Genomic DNA, 15966 nt, shown 5'->3' with positions numbered 1-15966 from the left:
CAATTTGTGTCTTGAAACATCAACAGTTTCCCTGGAGTTTTGAACAATACTGAAAATGACTGCTTTTCTTGAAAGACTTCAGCCATTTCAGTATTATCAGTCATTGTCAGCAGGACCCCGGAAACAACTGGCAGCAGCCTTTAAGGTGCTGAATGCCCTCAGAGTGCTGAGGGATTGTAGCACATGGAAGGATTAGGTCCAGCATTTGTTAGAACCCAATTACTGACACTCCAACAATCTATATAATATTTTGGGCTGGTGTGAAATCACATGTGCAGAACTTCTGAGTAGAGAATGGTGGATAATTTTTCAGACGTACATCTTTAGAGACAATCTGTCTTGTTGAATTATATTTTAACTATCTTAGAATAGGCCTTATCTTGATCTAAGGCCCCAACCCTGCAAATGCTGATGGATGCCCCAAAGTTCAGCATGAGAATGGTCTTGCTGCCTTCAGCAGAAGTTCTCTCATACATAGTTAGGCATGAGCTTTGCATGATCAGGGCCTATTCTCAACCAGTGTCACTTTAAACAATGATAACCAGATACATTCACACCACATTGAGAAAAGAACATAAATGCAGACAACTGACCAATACCTAAAACTGAAAAAGAATTTTTATTTGAAAACCTACCTCTTGCTTCCAAAACTAATTCAACAGCTTTTCCATTTTATTAACAGCAAGTTGCAGAGGGCTGCCTCCCCTCTGATATCCCCAGCCCTATCTCCCTCTGTACTGCTAAGCACTCCTTATAGGACAAATTCTAATTTTGTGTCTCACTAAAGGGAGTGGGAAACTTGGCCATGCATCAAGCAATCCAGTGTGCAAGCTGCATGGTTGCACAAGAATAACCCAGTTCTTAAAAGATAACCCTCCACTGGTCAGTAGGTCAGTGAGGTTTTCATATCAATAGTCATCCATCAAGCTTCTTCTTTTTGGGAGTTTTGCCTAAGTACAAAGGGAAGAATTGGCTCAAACGTAAGGAAGAAGGAAATGGTTTTCTTCATTGCAGCAATGCCCAAAGAGTAAACATAGCATTAGTTAAAGATTTCATCAGCACATTTTTTATTGACATGAACAGACCATTTTGTTCCTCAACTGTCTATTGTCCCTTCCGTCAAGAAAACAATTTGCTACCTTGACTCCCCACAGCAGAACATGTGACAGCATAGACGCTACTCCACTACAGCAGCAAAGCAAGCCACCTTCTTTCAAGACAGTCACTGTGCTGGTGTATTTAGTGTTATATACAGACTATTAGCCACAGAGGAAAGCAGAAGAAACTGGTGCAAGATGTAGCCTGAAGAGAGAAGATGACAGAAGAAAGAGTCAGCTGGAGTGGAGAGAGGAAGACAGAGCCAGAGGAGAGGATGATGCCCAGTGTCTTACTTTTACTTGGTCCTCTGGGAGGTTACTCCATTGGATTTCTCTCTCAGACTGTGGCTCCTTCTTGAGTTTCCTTTTCTGGTTCCTTTCCATCCAAATGTCATCGAAGCTGAAATGCTTGTACAGGGGTTTGGGCTGCCTCCTCTGTGAAGTTTCCTTGGCTTTTCCATCCAAAGTGAAGAGAGGGAGTCTCCAGCCTTTGTTTTCAATACTTGAGAATGGGTGTGGGGATGGCAGTGTCTGAGGAGGCTTCTTTTTTCGATGGGGAAGCCATTTCTCACAGGACCTCCTTTCAGGTGGTGTTTGACTTTGCTGTTTAGGATCCTGTTTTATAAGCAGCAGGTGAAAACACAGGAGGTTTTTTATCATGTTCAACAGCTGACTACAATGCTCCAGTGACAGGGCCCAAAATCATTTGGGAGGGATCATCCTTCACTGGAGCTGTGCGAGACTCGCCCTCCCCCTTCTCCTCAGAGAGGAACCTTAGAGCCAGACCGGCACTGCATATTTTAATCACCTTCCTTGTTTTTAATAACCCATCAGAAACTTGAAAGTGACATCTCTTCCCATAAATAAGATAAAGAAGGAAAAATACTGTGACATAAAAATGACAATCAATAAGGGGCAATTTGATGGCTGTGACAAATCAAGTTAATAGGAAAAATGGCCAATATCATTCTGGACCTACCAATCTTCTCATTTTAAACTACTGTCCAATTATTACTGGTGTAGGCTTTTCAACATGCTGCTGTCCAGAAATACTGATTTTATACAAGAGCCACTTAAGGACGGGGATATTGGAAGGCATTTAACATGCCAAACATGCCATGGGAAAGACTGTGGCAATAAGACACAGCTCACAGACTGGGGAGGAAGCCAGTGGCAGACTCCTGACCGACTGACAGGTACTGAGGTACCGCATCAAGGAATGGTAGCAAGCCATCCTTTATGTGATGCAATGCATGGTCTTTTCTGCACTGAACTGTACCTGGGTTGCCTTCCCCTAGAAGAATGCAGCAATTCCACTCCCTGAGCAAAAGCTAACAGAAAAAGTGAACCATCCTCTTCACTCACCCTAGTGCACTAGTACAAGGCCAATTACCATCTAGTTTGGAGTGTTTTACACCACAGGCACGAATGGAACTTAAGTCAGTTCACACCTGTGATATTGCTTGGAAGGAGAGACGATGCCTTTATAAATGGAATAACAGTCAAACTTGCTTGTCTGTTTTTATTCCCGCTGTCCCTTCATTATGAAAGGTGATGTTAAGCTCCCGGATGCCTGAAGGTCTGACATACTGAAGCCAAGGCTTTCTGGTGTTGCATTAAATGTTATCCATGCTATTTGCCTGACATTTAGATGAGAAGCTGGGGAGCTTGGGGAGAAGATATGCATAGCTATGGGCTTCACTTCCGTTCTCTATCAACATGCTGCTGCAGTGCTGCACAAAATACCCACTTCTATACAAGAGCCACTTAACAGCAGGGATGTTGGAAGGTATTTAACTACTAATCCAAACAGCAGCAATATGAAGTTTGATGATACCGAAAGTGAAGGTGCCAGAGTGCATCTTCCATGTCAAGGAGATTTATTTCCTGAGTGATGCTACCTCCCATTATACCCTAGTTCAGCGGTTCCCAATCTGTGGTATGCATACCACCAGGGATATGCAGACAACCTGTCAGTGGTACGCGTTAACAGATTCATTACAATTACTTTATATGACAAACATTTGCTGGTGGTACTTAAGGTTGAACTGAAAAATTTGCTGGTGGTACTTAATGTTGTAACTTTTTAAAGTGGTGGAGAGCAATCTGTCAGAGTTTGGGAACTGCTGCAGCCTAGTTCATTTGAAAAACCAAATGAGGCATTTTCATTTGGTCTTAAACCAAGTCCCTATATACATCATGCTATCCTAGCTTAGTTCTAGTTTGCAAATGGCAAATGATGATACAGTCCAGCTGTGTTACACATCCATACTAGGGCTAAGGGAAATGTGGAGAGAGAGGAAGAATGCTTCTAATAAATAGCCCCTAAGCCTCACTGTGTCAGGGAAAGAATGGGAAACAGGAAGGAAAAAGTATGGGAAACAGTATGGGACTTCAAGTATGGGATGTATCAGGGCAGTTTGTTACTGCCTGATGGATAGCACAATTACATAAGTAAAAGCATGTCACAAAAAATCAGATTAATTAGAGTCACTGTAGGGCTCCGTCTAATGCAAAACATTGGCCCAAGGGCAAACTCTCAGTTTTGCAGAACTGGCTTGTTCTGTATTGCTCCTTTCAGCATAAATCTCTGTGCCCTACAAATGAGTTGGAGCATGTTAACTATTTGGGGGGGGCATTGGGAAGGTTTTTGTTGTTGTTGTTGATGATGATCTGCCTTTAAACACAAAAGAAAAGTTACTTATCCACTCAGTAACTCCTGTTTTTCAAAGATGTGTTGTCCCAGTGTGTGTTGCACTGTGGTTATGCATGAGCTCTGTGCACTGAGACAGGAAGTTTTACCACCACTGTCCACTTCACTGTGCACATGCACCCTAGCTGTCCTCATTAAACCAAACAGTGGGTATGAAGAGCACTGTGGAATCAATGTCTTCCAGTTCCTTGTCTACCAAATATATAGGCACAAACAAATCAGAAGCAGAAGGTAAGAGGATGGGTAGTCAAAGGGACAAAACATCTTGAAGGAATCCAGAAACTGAACTGGTAAGTAATCTTCCTTTCTTCTTCTATAGCTTGTCTCTGTGCACATTTAAGACTTCTAGGCCACATTATAACAGACACATCCCTGTTAATGATGGAGAATTGGACTGACTAGGACTTGTTAAGAGAACCATACTTTATATCTATACTAAAGAAGGGAGAGAGACAGAAGGTTTTTCTCTGGTCAGTGCCAAAGGATGTGTGGTAGCACATCAGTGTATGGAAGGAGCCAATATCAAACTTTCGCTCTACACTGTTCTCACAGAAGATAAAGAGGGCCCCAGCTTGATCTCCTTTGTATTAAGGTACACAGATCTGTGCTTCAGTTACTGGAGCATAAATACTTTGGGACCCTTACCAGGATAAAGGGTCTCCTGGCACTTGGCAGAACACAGAAGCTCATCTCTTCTTCATGAATTTTAAAGGTAGTTTAAGCCTTTTCTCCCCTCTCAGTTGCTCTTCCTGTTCTTCATCTTCTCTCCTAGAAGATGATCTAAGATGATTCTACCCTTAAGAGAAAGATCTAAAGTCCCTAGGTCAAAGCTCTTAGACTCCTGAGCCTACTGCATGAGGAAGCCAGAAGGACCTGAATCAGATTCAGGCCTTGCAGGCTTGCCCACACGAAATATTCCAAGGGGCACAGCCCTAGATTCCTTGACTCTTTGAGAGAAAGATTTGAGGATACTGCAGTTTAAGGAGCTCAGTTCCACCCTAGCCACCAAAGACAAGTGTTGTGGTGGTCAGTTAGCAGGAAGGATTGCTGCTACTTCTTGAATTCTGGAGACTTAAGTTTTGGCTGAGAGTAAAGAACAGTGGTGGAGGTGGCAAAGAGAAAAGGAGCAACTAATATAAGAAACCTTCCGCAAACTCCCAAATGTACTATACAACTGTGCCAAAAAGTTTAAATTTAAATTACATTCACAAATTAGATGAAAGCAGGCTATACTCAATGTGGACAGTGGTGCTCCATCTCAGACCATACTTACTGAGAAGGAAACAGCACAGCAGTTGATTTCTCACTGTGCTAGTAACCCACAATTCAGTACACCAGAATAGCATGCATAGACCAAATGGACATTGCTGGCAGTGGCTCTGGTTTCAAATGCATGTGCACCCCACAGCAGAAGGCACACAGGGACAAGCACATCAAAAGCTACTCAGCAACAGGTAAGGGGAAGGAGTTTTCCTTTTAAATCTACTAGTAAGCATAATTTCTCACATCTTTAAAATAGCAACAGACACCGAAAGGGACAGTCTTGGTTACAGATTTTGTAAAGGTACCTGGCAACAATTCAACACTATCATTTTAGTGATATTTTGATATCAGTGATATTTTGTTCAAAACCAATATTGGATTTTCAGAGCTTCCTGGTAAAATCTCCCCAAGAGCATGTCTGTGTCATCCAAGGGCCATGCAAAGATGCCCTGCAGTGAAGTATGACATGCCCTAATATAGGTTTAATTTGGCTACTTTGAGCTGCATTGGTTGTGTGCCAGTAAGATCCATCTCTGGCAGGCTTATTGATATTTTCTCAGTACCAAATAAGACAGCTGTGTTGCATCCACTTTGGGGTATATTGTGTGACCTGAGTGTGCCACCCTTCACTCCAGCACTCCCTAGCATGGGTTTTTTGATGATGTAATTGTGTCCATTAGCTAAAATACATAGGGCTCAGTTCTATCCTATTTCCCTTGTCTAATCAACTCAAAAAAACATTTTCTAAAGGTTCTGTATAATGTATCTGATTTTGTCTCCTGGAGCTGGTATGATTATATTAATACCTAGGCTCCAGCTGCTTTTAAACAATTAACTCCAGATATTCATATTCTGCAGTATGAAGAACAGCCAAAGTGTGAAGCAATGAAATTCAATGTTAATGTTCATGTTTTAATTTAAATTATTTAGATTAGCTACAGATTTAAGCATTTATTTATATGCTCATAATGCCCAGATTCTAGATCTGGGTTCACACATTCAAGGCTTTACATGCTTCATCTCTTCTTTCAATATATGTGAGCTTTTGGATTATTATGTATCAGGTCAGTGCTTTTGTTCAAGCCGCAAAGGACTTTCATCATCTCACTGTGTTAACAGCATGCTATCTATCCCTGCTTGAATTCCTTTTTTAATGTTTTATCGAGATACGGATTTCCTTTAATTTGCAAAGTGCTGCAAGATACTTGTTTTACATGCAACACAATGTATTCTGAATACATTTTGTGAGTGAATTGATGCTCATGAAAATAAGAGATTCACTATCACTGGGTAAAGTCAGGCATTGTGTGGGAGGAGATGAGCAATTCCCACACACAGTAATTCCACTATTGCATCTCTCATTTGTGACATGCAGTCCATCTGCTTATTTTGTTTCTAGACAGCATTAGCTGCAAAATGCACTCAGAGCAGAGACCAAGAAAACTCATCTTTACTGGTATCTTAACAACTTAAATTTTAAACTGGGACTACAGAAGGGAAAGGGCAGTGCTTTGTCTGAATATGCTACCTGCACGAGCCCATAAGGACTGTCTTGTAAATATACTTTTGATCTGGATGCTGAGAAGGGATTTTTGCAACAGACCTTTTGATATAGGGCTGATCAACACATTTTACATCATAACTGCATAAGGCATCTACCAGCACAAGGCAGTGCAGACAAGACAGAAATCTCATGCACAAGCCCTCTGTCAAATACAAGTCACTGAAAATGCCTTTCATCAAAACAGTTTTACTCTTTTTTTAAAATCAATACTAAACTGTAGTGACTCACCTCAGCCTCAGTATGTCAGAGATGGACTGCAGCCAAGCCAGCTTTTCAAGACCTGCTGTAATTATTTACCTGTATGCTCCTCACTTTGTGAGTGGAACAGGTTCATAACCCACCCCAAAATCACTAGGGGTACCAGAACCAATAGACACAAAAGGATGGCATTGCCAATGGCTCCAAGATGTCTGAGATTAAACCCCTTTTTATGCCCCTATTGGAGAGATGTATTATTCCCCTACTAGTTACCAGGAACCTAGTTCATCAAGATTATTAGCAGTATCCATGCACATTGACTAGATATACAGTTCACACTCATTGTCTTTTTGCTGTTGAGGAGGTGGGGGAGTGATGATAGGGAGCATTCAACAGGGAGTTATAGCAACAGTGATTTCCTTGTGGTATTCTCAGACAAATCTGTTTAAAATCAGATTTAACTTACTTTTGCTTCTGTTTGCCCCTGAAAACCAAGGCTAGAGCAGTTAAAGTGTTGAGCTGATTTCTTGTTTGCCTTATGCACCAACAGACTTGTTTACTAGGTGCCAACTACAGGGCTCAGTTCTGCCTGCAGTTACATTGTAAAACCCAAGTGAAGACAGTGCCTGTGCATGGGTGTAACAGAAGACAATATTTGGTCTGTGCAACATGCAACACATTTGTCAGGTGAATTTGCCCATTCTAGGGTAAGTTTGCAGGACTGGCAGCTAGGACCCCACCTCTTCTCTTACACTTCATCTTTTTATCTAATCTTAAATCACAGAGAAGTGACATATACAGAGAATCATGATGCCAATTGTACAGAGTCCCTTTTTAAAGTAACACTGCTGCAAGGTAGTTTAGATTAAAGAAGAATCCCCCATGGCTAACATACAACCAGCAGTTATTAATGTTCACTGCTGTACTTAAAGAGAGGTAGTTTAATCCAAAACCTACCTGATTTATTAACCAAGTTCCACTACCAGCTCTTGGAATTCCCTAAGCCCAGTACAACGCTGCAAACCACACTGCGCCAACTTCTGACTTCCCATAGAACCACTCACCTCATCTCTGAGGATATCACTAACAGAAGAAGCTGTGTTCAAGCTGATCTGAGATTGACTGCTTATCCCACTGTCTTCCCTCTGGTATTCATTGTCCAGTGAATGCATGGAAAGCAAGAGACTGCCTCTAGGTTTCAGGGTCTTTGGCCTTTCTGGTGCCTCTGAATTGCTGTCAATTGCAGAGTTGTTTCCAAGAGAGATCATTGAAGTGGCACTTATTCTCCCAGGATAATGGACACTCCTGCATTGAAAACGTGGTCTTGAGCTCCATGGTTTGGGGCTCATGGGCCTACAGGGCATATCTTTACCTTCATATGTTGATAGCTGGGGGCAAGAAGGGCTTAACTGGGTAAATGATGAGTGCAAGTCGCTGGGGCTGAAGGGTGATTTCAGCCAGTATTCCTCCAGGGAAGCATCTAAACTGTTGCTCAATGCTTCCTGCTGCTCATCATCATCTGGACTTTGTGGACATTTGATAGTCAGGTCATAAGACAGTACTCTTTTCCTCCTCATATGTGCAGGGGCAGAGACATCAACGTGCTCCATAGATGTGTCAAAATGGTTGGTATCTGGATAGGTGCCATTAGATACACCTGATCTCAAAAACACTTGCCCATTAGAACCCTCCTGCTTCTCTGTGGAGGTCCTCCTTGCAGCATTGCCAGGACCTTGTTGCTGATTTCTGGTGATATTAAATCTCTCCTGGGTTGGTGACATACTCGCAAAGGCAGAGCTCTTCAGCCCATCTGCTTCCTTGCTTTTCAGAAATGCTTTCCAAGAACTTTGGCGAAATTTGGCTTTCTCCTTGTCATGTTTCAGTGGCACTTTGGAGCATTGCTCAATGTTTTCCTTCTCCAGAGATCTGGACTCAAATAAACTTGACAAGGATTTGTGTGCCAAGGCCAACCTTGTGCGAAACTTTTTACCCTCAGGGGTTTTATTTCTTTTACACTCCATCTCAGATGAAGATCTTCTGATCCCAGAGCACACTGCAGCTTCACTGGAGTTATTTTCCTCTGACACTAAAGCTCGTCCTTCAAGGGATTTCACAGTATTGAGGGTGGGAGAAGTAAGATTCGTTTCTATGTCTTCCATCAGTAACCGACCAGAGCTAGACGCTTTCCTCAGGCTTAATCTGTTGAATAATCCTCCAGGTCGCTCATAGAATAAATCCTCATCATCAGAGTACTCAGAGGTGTAGCCTTCCTTCCTTTGAAAGACAGAAGTGGGGGAATAATTTTTAAAAGACAGCATGTTTTCTGTATCACCTTCCTCTTTCCCAGTGTCCAATTCTTCTGTTTTTGTCTTGCCACCAAGGAAGCTGCTACTACCTTGATTTTCAGCAGGTGCTGACTTGGTTTTCCTGAAGGATGCCATTTTTGAGAAAACTAAAAACTTGGAAGGTTTCCCAGTGTTCCCAGTTTTAGTCTGTTTTTGCACAGCCTTGTAAAAGCTACTGTTGTTCCCCAGGAAATGGAATAAATTTTCATCCATTTCCTCACTGTTAGTACTGCCTGTACTTATGTTATCTAGGCCCACTGTGGAGGAATCCTGGCTGTCCCTTTTCACAGCATGGTTACAAGCATTGGTCCCATTCAGATTCTGTGCAATGTCTTTGCTGAGGCTTGCTGGCTCCTCTTCAGCTGAGTCCTGATTTATTGGTCCAGTAGGAGAATCCTCAAAAACAATTATTAGTTCTTTTGAACTGTTACAGCCTTCAGTTGTTTTCCCTTCTTGTCTTTGTTTACCAAAGATGCAGCTCCCTACTATGTCATCAGTAGCCTCATCTTGCCGACACAGGCCACCAGCACGGTTCATTTCCAACATTTCTGAAGGAGTTAAACACATGTCTTCCTCCAGGCCCTGACTTGCACTGAACTCATTTTTCTCAATCACTTTGTCACCTCTCATTTCAAACAGTGATTGTGTTAACTCTGCTGCCTCTAACTCAAAATTAGCATTTAGTCTGCAGGGTCCTACCTGACAGATTCCTACACTAGCTACATCATTTGGTTCCACATGTATTCCACTATTTGCATCTTCCTGCTGTTTAGCATTTTCCAGTTGTAGATTTACATTTCCTTCTGTGAAACTACTGCTGCTGATATTTAAGGATGAAACCAGAGTCGTGTCCTCTATTTGCTTTTGCACAATTTCTGATTCTTCTTGGATGGTGCCCCCAACAGGAGCTGCCTCTTCATCACCAGAAACAGGGAGGATAGGCAAAGTTTGTTCTTCACAGCCAAAGTATTCATTCAAAGCTCTCTCTGGCTTACTATGTTCTCTGCTGGCAAGGGAAGAAGACCCTAAATTCTTACTTACTAGTTCTCCCAGTGTTCCTGTTATCATTTCAGTAGAACAATTTTTATTTAATGTCTTCGAATGCAAGCCTTTTTGTTCCACAGATATTATAATTAGAGCTGGTTTTAACTCTGGGAACTTCAACAAGTCCTGTCGCTGACTCACATAACCTGGCTTGGGAGCTATTTCAATGGCACACACATTATCTTCATCCTTTTCTTCTTCATTAATAACATGTCCATTTGTTGTCACTGGCTTATGGTAACCCTGCAAAGCATCTTTTTTATTACTCTGGTTCCATAGCTTAGAATCGTTTTTCTCCCCTGGAGTATCGTTGGCACCTGATTTAGGTGTGGTTTCCAGGCCTTTAAAATCCAAACCAAGTTCAAAAGAATCCCTTAACCCTGCTTCCTTTACAAAGGCCTCTGTATTTGGTGATTCAGGGCCAGTGCTGCTCTCCTCTGAGTTATTTAGCTGTGTTCTGCCAGCCAGGACGTAGTTTGCAGGACAATTAGCGCCTTTGTTTTCTGCAGGAGTAGAAACACCTACAAAACAAGTTGTTTGTTCCTTAATATCATCAATGCCAGTTTCAGCATGAATGCTGCCAGAGAACCTTTGTGTTTCCAAAACTATCTCAGATTTGCTTTTATCTTTTCTTGCTGGTACTACTGTAAGTATGCTTGTTGGCTCAGAATGCAAGGCTGAGAGAATCTCTCTTTGTTTTGGATCACACTTGGAGGCATCTTTCAGGTGGAGTGGTGCCAAAGACAAGGTATGAGCACATGTATCTGTCATATTTCTGTTAAGGCCACATGCTTCTGATTTCCTGTGCAAATTAATATCAGCACCTTGGTGAGAGCCTACTGGATGAGAAAGCTGATCACTATTTGAGTCTACATAGGCATTAAGAAATGATCCTTTTAAGCCAAATTTCCCCTCATCTTTTATTGCTTTTTCAGAGCTGCAATCAGCCCTTTTTAAGTCTTTCCAGGTGTATTCAAAATCTAGGCCTTGAAGATGTACCCTGGAACATGACCATCTAAATTTATCAGTAAGTTGAAAATAGTCATCCAAATATTCTCTCTTGCCTTGAACACTAATGTTTTCAGGTTCACTGTGCCATGTTTTACTTTCTGTAATCTCTGGCTTCCTAGGTAGTGGCTGAAACTTAGATTTTAGGAAAGGCTGATGTAAGAGTGAATCTGATTTCAGCATGACCCCTGAGATTCCATTTCCTACCCCTTTAGCTGCATTTTGACTGTTAACTGAGCTCTTCTTATTGCATTTTATGCTGGGTATTGAATCCAGGTTGGAATTCAGTTCAATCACCTCAGTGTTTCTTTTATAGCCAGTTCTGTTTGTTTCAAAATATATATTAGGCAAACTGTGGCTTGATCCTACATCTGGCTGGAAAGGAAATTGCGGAGTATCAGGGAAAGCCAAACAACTTTCTGAGTTTGCTTTCAAACAAGCAATATTCAATACTGTTGGTCTTTTTTTATTCCTTGTAATAGCCTCTTCAGTTGGTTTTGCCTTATTGCTATCAGACTTTATTTGACCTTGCAATCCACCAACGACTAACTCAGTGTCTGTCCTTGTTACAGTATCCTCTCCACTGGTTTTCGACTTTGCGTTGGAAATATCACTAGTTAATATTAGTATTTTCTCCCCTGTCTTTTCTCCTTCTGATTTTCCAGTCTGCACCCAAAGTTCATTCTTGTTTGAAGCTACTTTTAAATCCAACTGCTTCCTTTGACTATGCTCTGGCTGCTTTGTGCAATTAAGTTGGTGACTGGACAATTCTGCCTTCACATCATGAAATTTATGGCGTGGTTCTCTTTTTTCAGCAGAAAAGCAGCTTGAACTCAAGCAAGTTTCTCCAGTTATGTCATAGGCAACAGACTCTGTGTCTGATGCACTTTCATAAGGCTCAGTCTTAATGTCTGAAACAGATTCACTCTGATGAGACTGGGTCTCAAAATAATCTTCATCTGTTTCCTGGCTTGATCCACGTAGCTCCAACTCTACTGTACTTAGTGTGGTAGAACTCTGGTCATCTTCAAACTCTCCTTCACTGATGCAGTTTTCAGTTGGCTCAGGGGTCTATGAATAAGAAAAAATAATTAATCAAGAATGGATTCCCTTAGCAATTTAATATTGTTCAGCATTAAAAAGAAATATTTTGTTAAGATTTAAAATATGAAAATGATACATTTTTATGGATTATATCCTGTATTTACAGGCAAATAGACCTGGTGCCCTTACATCTTTACTAAGAATTGATGTTGTCTATACAATGCTCAGCAAGTAGTAGAAACCTTTCAAAAACAGTCCAAGGCACCTTTCACATTTAAATAAATGAAACAGACATCATTCTTTTGATCTATATTTTGCAGCTGTTACTGAATCCATCTATGAGCATCAGTAAGGTGTTTTTGCCATACATCAAGGGCATCATTGTTCTTGTCTAACGTAATGTTATCCAAGTTATGGATTTGGATGCTCTCCAAACCAGTGCATGAATCAAGAGTGAAAAGGATATCCAAATCTTTATCCTTAAACAGCCCTGAAAAATGGGTAAAATCTGAAAAGTCCCTACCTCTTTGTAATTGTGAGAATATAGACTGATATCTTTCCAAGCTTAAGGTGAGAGACCCTTAAGGAACCGTAGGAGACAATTAAACCTGCTTCAACCAAATTGTAATACACGAACAACACGTATTAACGATACAACCCAACTCTACAGAACAGTGCATCCTTCACTGAATGGAATCAATAATGCATGTAACTGAGGCCTTTCAATAACGTCAAGCCTGGCCATCAGCAGTACAAAAAATGACCAGTAGTAGTAAGACAGTATAAATTAACATTTCACATAGTGATCAAACAGCATGAACTGAAGTAGCAGTTGACTCATGCTGCAGTGGATGCAGGAGCAGCCATTCAGCATTAGCAGTGCTGAATCTTGAACAATATTCTAAGCATAAATACACAGATGGCAATAAATGAAGACAAAAAATTTCTCAAGCAACTGGGAGGTAAGAAATAAAGACACCCAATTGTCCACCAAGATAATTATGAATTAAATTACACAAAAATTAGGACACAGATTTATTAGGGTTTGTCTATACTTTGAGTTCCATTGACTTCAAAGCACACACCAAAAGAGGAAGAAAGTGCCAGATACAAAGGGCATCAGTTGGCGCATCCACCATTCACGGAACTGTCCCAATATTATATCGACAGTTTCTTGTGTCAGGAAGCTGCTAAGAGAGTTGAAATCTGGATTGTGAAGAGCAGCAACACCCTTTGGACTGGGACAGGTTTAAGGGTGGAGCTTACCACTAAGCACCAGGAGAAAGATGTCTTAGAAGTCCCACTTCCTCCTTTATCTCTTAAAGTAGCTGCATTTCTTTCCCCTGCTCCCACCTCCCCCATCCCACATCCTCTGCTCCCCTGCAGGTTGGAATAGGCCAATAGCTGACTTCTCTCTATGGCTTTCTTGAGGAAGCTGCCTTGGACACGGTGATGAGGAAAGGAAAACAGACTAGACATACAAAAGCTGGGGGACATCATTTACCAGCTGTTATGCTTTCAGTAGCACTGCACCATCACATAATTTGTTTAAAACCTGAAGTTACATGCGAGTTGCAAATAGTAAAATACATTATTTGCATGAATATTAACATTGAATATTCTATTCTATACAAGTCCTTACACCAACCTCAGCACCACAGGCCATGTCTACATGAGATGCTACTGCACAATAGCTCATTGCTACTGCACAGTAGTATCATGTGGCACAAAGCATGACATGACTCTACTGCAGTTATTGCATATTGTGTATGCAAGTACTAAATGACTGTACAGTAACAACTGTACACTCAGTGTCTCATGTAGACATGGCCACAGTGTCTGAACTCCTCACAGCACATCAGTCTATTTGACTAATGCCTGTTATTCATTTTGTACTTGGTTTCTTCTCCTTCGGAGGAGAATTCTAAGTGCATTGGTGCCATTAGCTTTGTTAGGGGTCAGGAAACTTTCTTTATAATGGGATAGGTATTACATGTTCATATCAGAGAAGCCAAGGTCAAAGAAATGTACCTATCTATGTATTTGAGCTAGAATGTACCAAAATCAGTGACAGTCTTCAGTTTCTTTGGTGTAGTACTATACATCAGTGGTCTCCAAAGTGGGGTGCACGCACCCCATGGGGTGTGCAAGACGATTCACTGGGGTGCGGGAAGAAAATAGTAGAACTTCTATTTATATTTATTTTTTATCTATATATATTGTACCTAATATATTAGTACAGTAGTACATGTATATAATTTATAAATAAATAAATATACATATATTGGGGGTGCATGCTCAAAAATTTTTTACTGATAGGGGTGCGCGATCAGAAAAGTTTGGAGACCACTGCTGTACATGACCCTTCCCTTCCCACAATACTAAGGATCCCAACGCACAACCACAGGCCGGAGAACTGAACAAACAGAAGCCATGGGACAGTAGGCCTCAAATGAAAAGATCAACTGGGGGGGAGTTAGAATAAATTCAGTGGGGTTTTGGGATTCAGACAATGCTTTCAAATAGGCACAGAGGACTCCTTAAAGAAACAGCACTGAGAGAATTTAGCCTTCAACGTGTATGTAACTGTACGTAATGTGAAAAAGGAAAATAGATGGGAAGACAAGGGCAGTAGAGAAACAGAAAGAAAAGTCTCATGTTGGAAACTGGATTAAGATGCTGTCTGACACTGCTCGTATTCTGAAAATAACCTGTTGCAGCAGCATTAGGCCTTCAGGATACAAACCTTTCAGGCTCCTGGCTCATTTAAAATGCATATTTTCTCATTTTTCTCCCTTACCAGAAACTAAACACAAACCTGCCTATTGGCACAGGGGGCACCCACCATGCAAGTGACTGTGGATCTCTAGCTACCAGCAAGGAGAAAGGAGAAAAAAAGCAAGTTTTGGAAATAAAGTCATGCAAATTTGCTCTCTGTCTTCCAAATGAGAAACAGCAGTAAGCCTGTGTGCAAATTGGAGTGTCAGTAAACTAGGAATATCCTTGAGGAGTGTGAAAGTAGATTCACAAGATGGAAAATACAAATTAGGTAGCTTCTAAGACGTGATGAAAGAGTAAACTAGAAGGCCTCATAGAGAGGGTCCTGGCTTATTCTACTGATGAAATTGCTAGATAAAAGCCAGAATTCTTACTGTTAATCTACATTTAATGGTGGCACTTAATCCATCCAAGATAGAAAATATGGTAGGTTTGCAAAATCTGCAGGGGGCGGGAGGGTGTCACCCTCTGACCTGGACAAGTCATATTATCAAGCGTTCAAAGACTAAAAGCAGTTTAGAGCTTTGCATATCCAATACATGTGCTGATTGTTAGGAACAAATTATTACTTCTCAGTGATGTCCCACCAGAAAAGTGCAGGATGACAATGATGCATGTATATCAGGATGCAAGAAACACATGGTTTAACTCTACCTGTTGTAAAACAAGTGAAATGCACACTAAAATCTTTATATTAAAGCAAGCTGATTCAAAAGGAAATCATTTTGGTCTACAATGACTTCTCAAGGATTAGAAGAATGTTTTCTGTAGTTTGAAAGCAATGATGTTTAAGTAAATAGGTTATGGCAAAAATAGTTTCATAGTTTCTAGGGTCGGAAGGGACCTGAGCAGATCATCTAGTCCGACCCCCTGCCATGGCAGGAAGAGCACTGGGGTCAAATGACCCCAGTA

The 15966-nt window shown here is 41.1% G+C and overlaps 1 protein-coding gene across 1 annotated transcript in view; it reads right to left on the bottom strand.

Moving 5' to 3' along the window:
• ARHGEF4 (Rho guanine nucleotide exchange factor 4) overlaps window positions 1-15966 on the bottom strand; it is a 491134-nt gene that overhangs the window by 212939 nt on the left and 262229 nt on the right. The window contains exons 4-5 of the mRNA XM_019503706.1: window positions 7900-12303; window positions 1392-1712 (exon numbers count right to left, since the gene is read on the bottom strand). Coding sequence (XP_019359251.1) covers window positions 1392-1712; window positions 7900-12303 — 4725 coding nt within the window. The remainder of the gene's footprint in view (window positions 1-1391; window positions 1713-7899; window positions 12304-15966) is intronic.

Source organism: Gavialis gangeticus, unplaced genomic scaffold (genome assembly GCF_001723915.1).
Source record: "Gavialis gangeticus isolate Ggan-Ray unplaced genomic scaffold, GavGan_comp1, whole genome shotgun sequence".
In the NCBI taxonomy this organism is placed as follows: Eukaryota; Metazoa; Chordata; order Crocodylia; family Gavialidae; genus Gavialis; species Gavialis gangeticus.
This window is presented reverse-complemented; position numbering and strand designations above follow the sequence as displayed.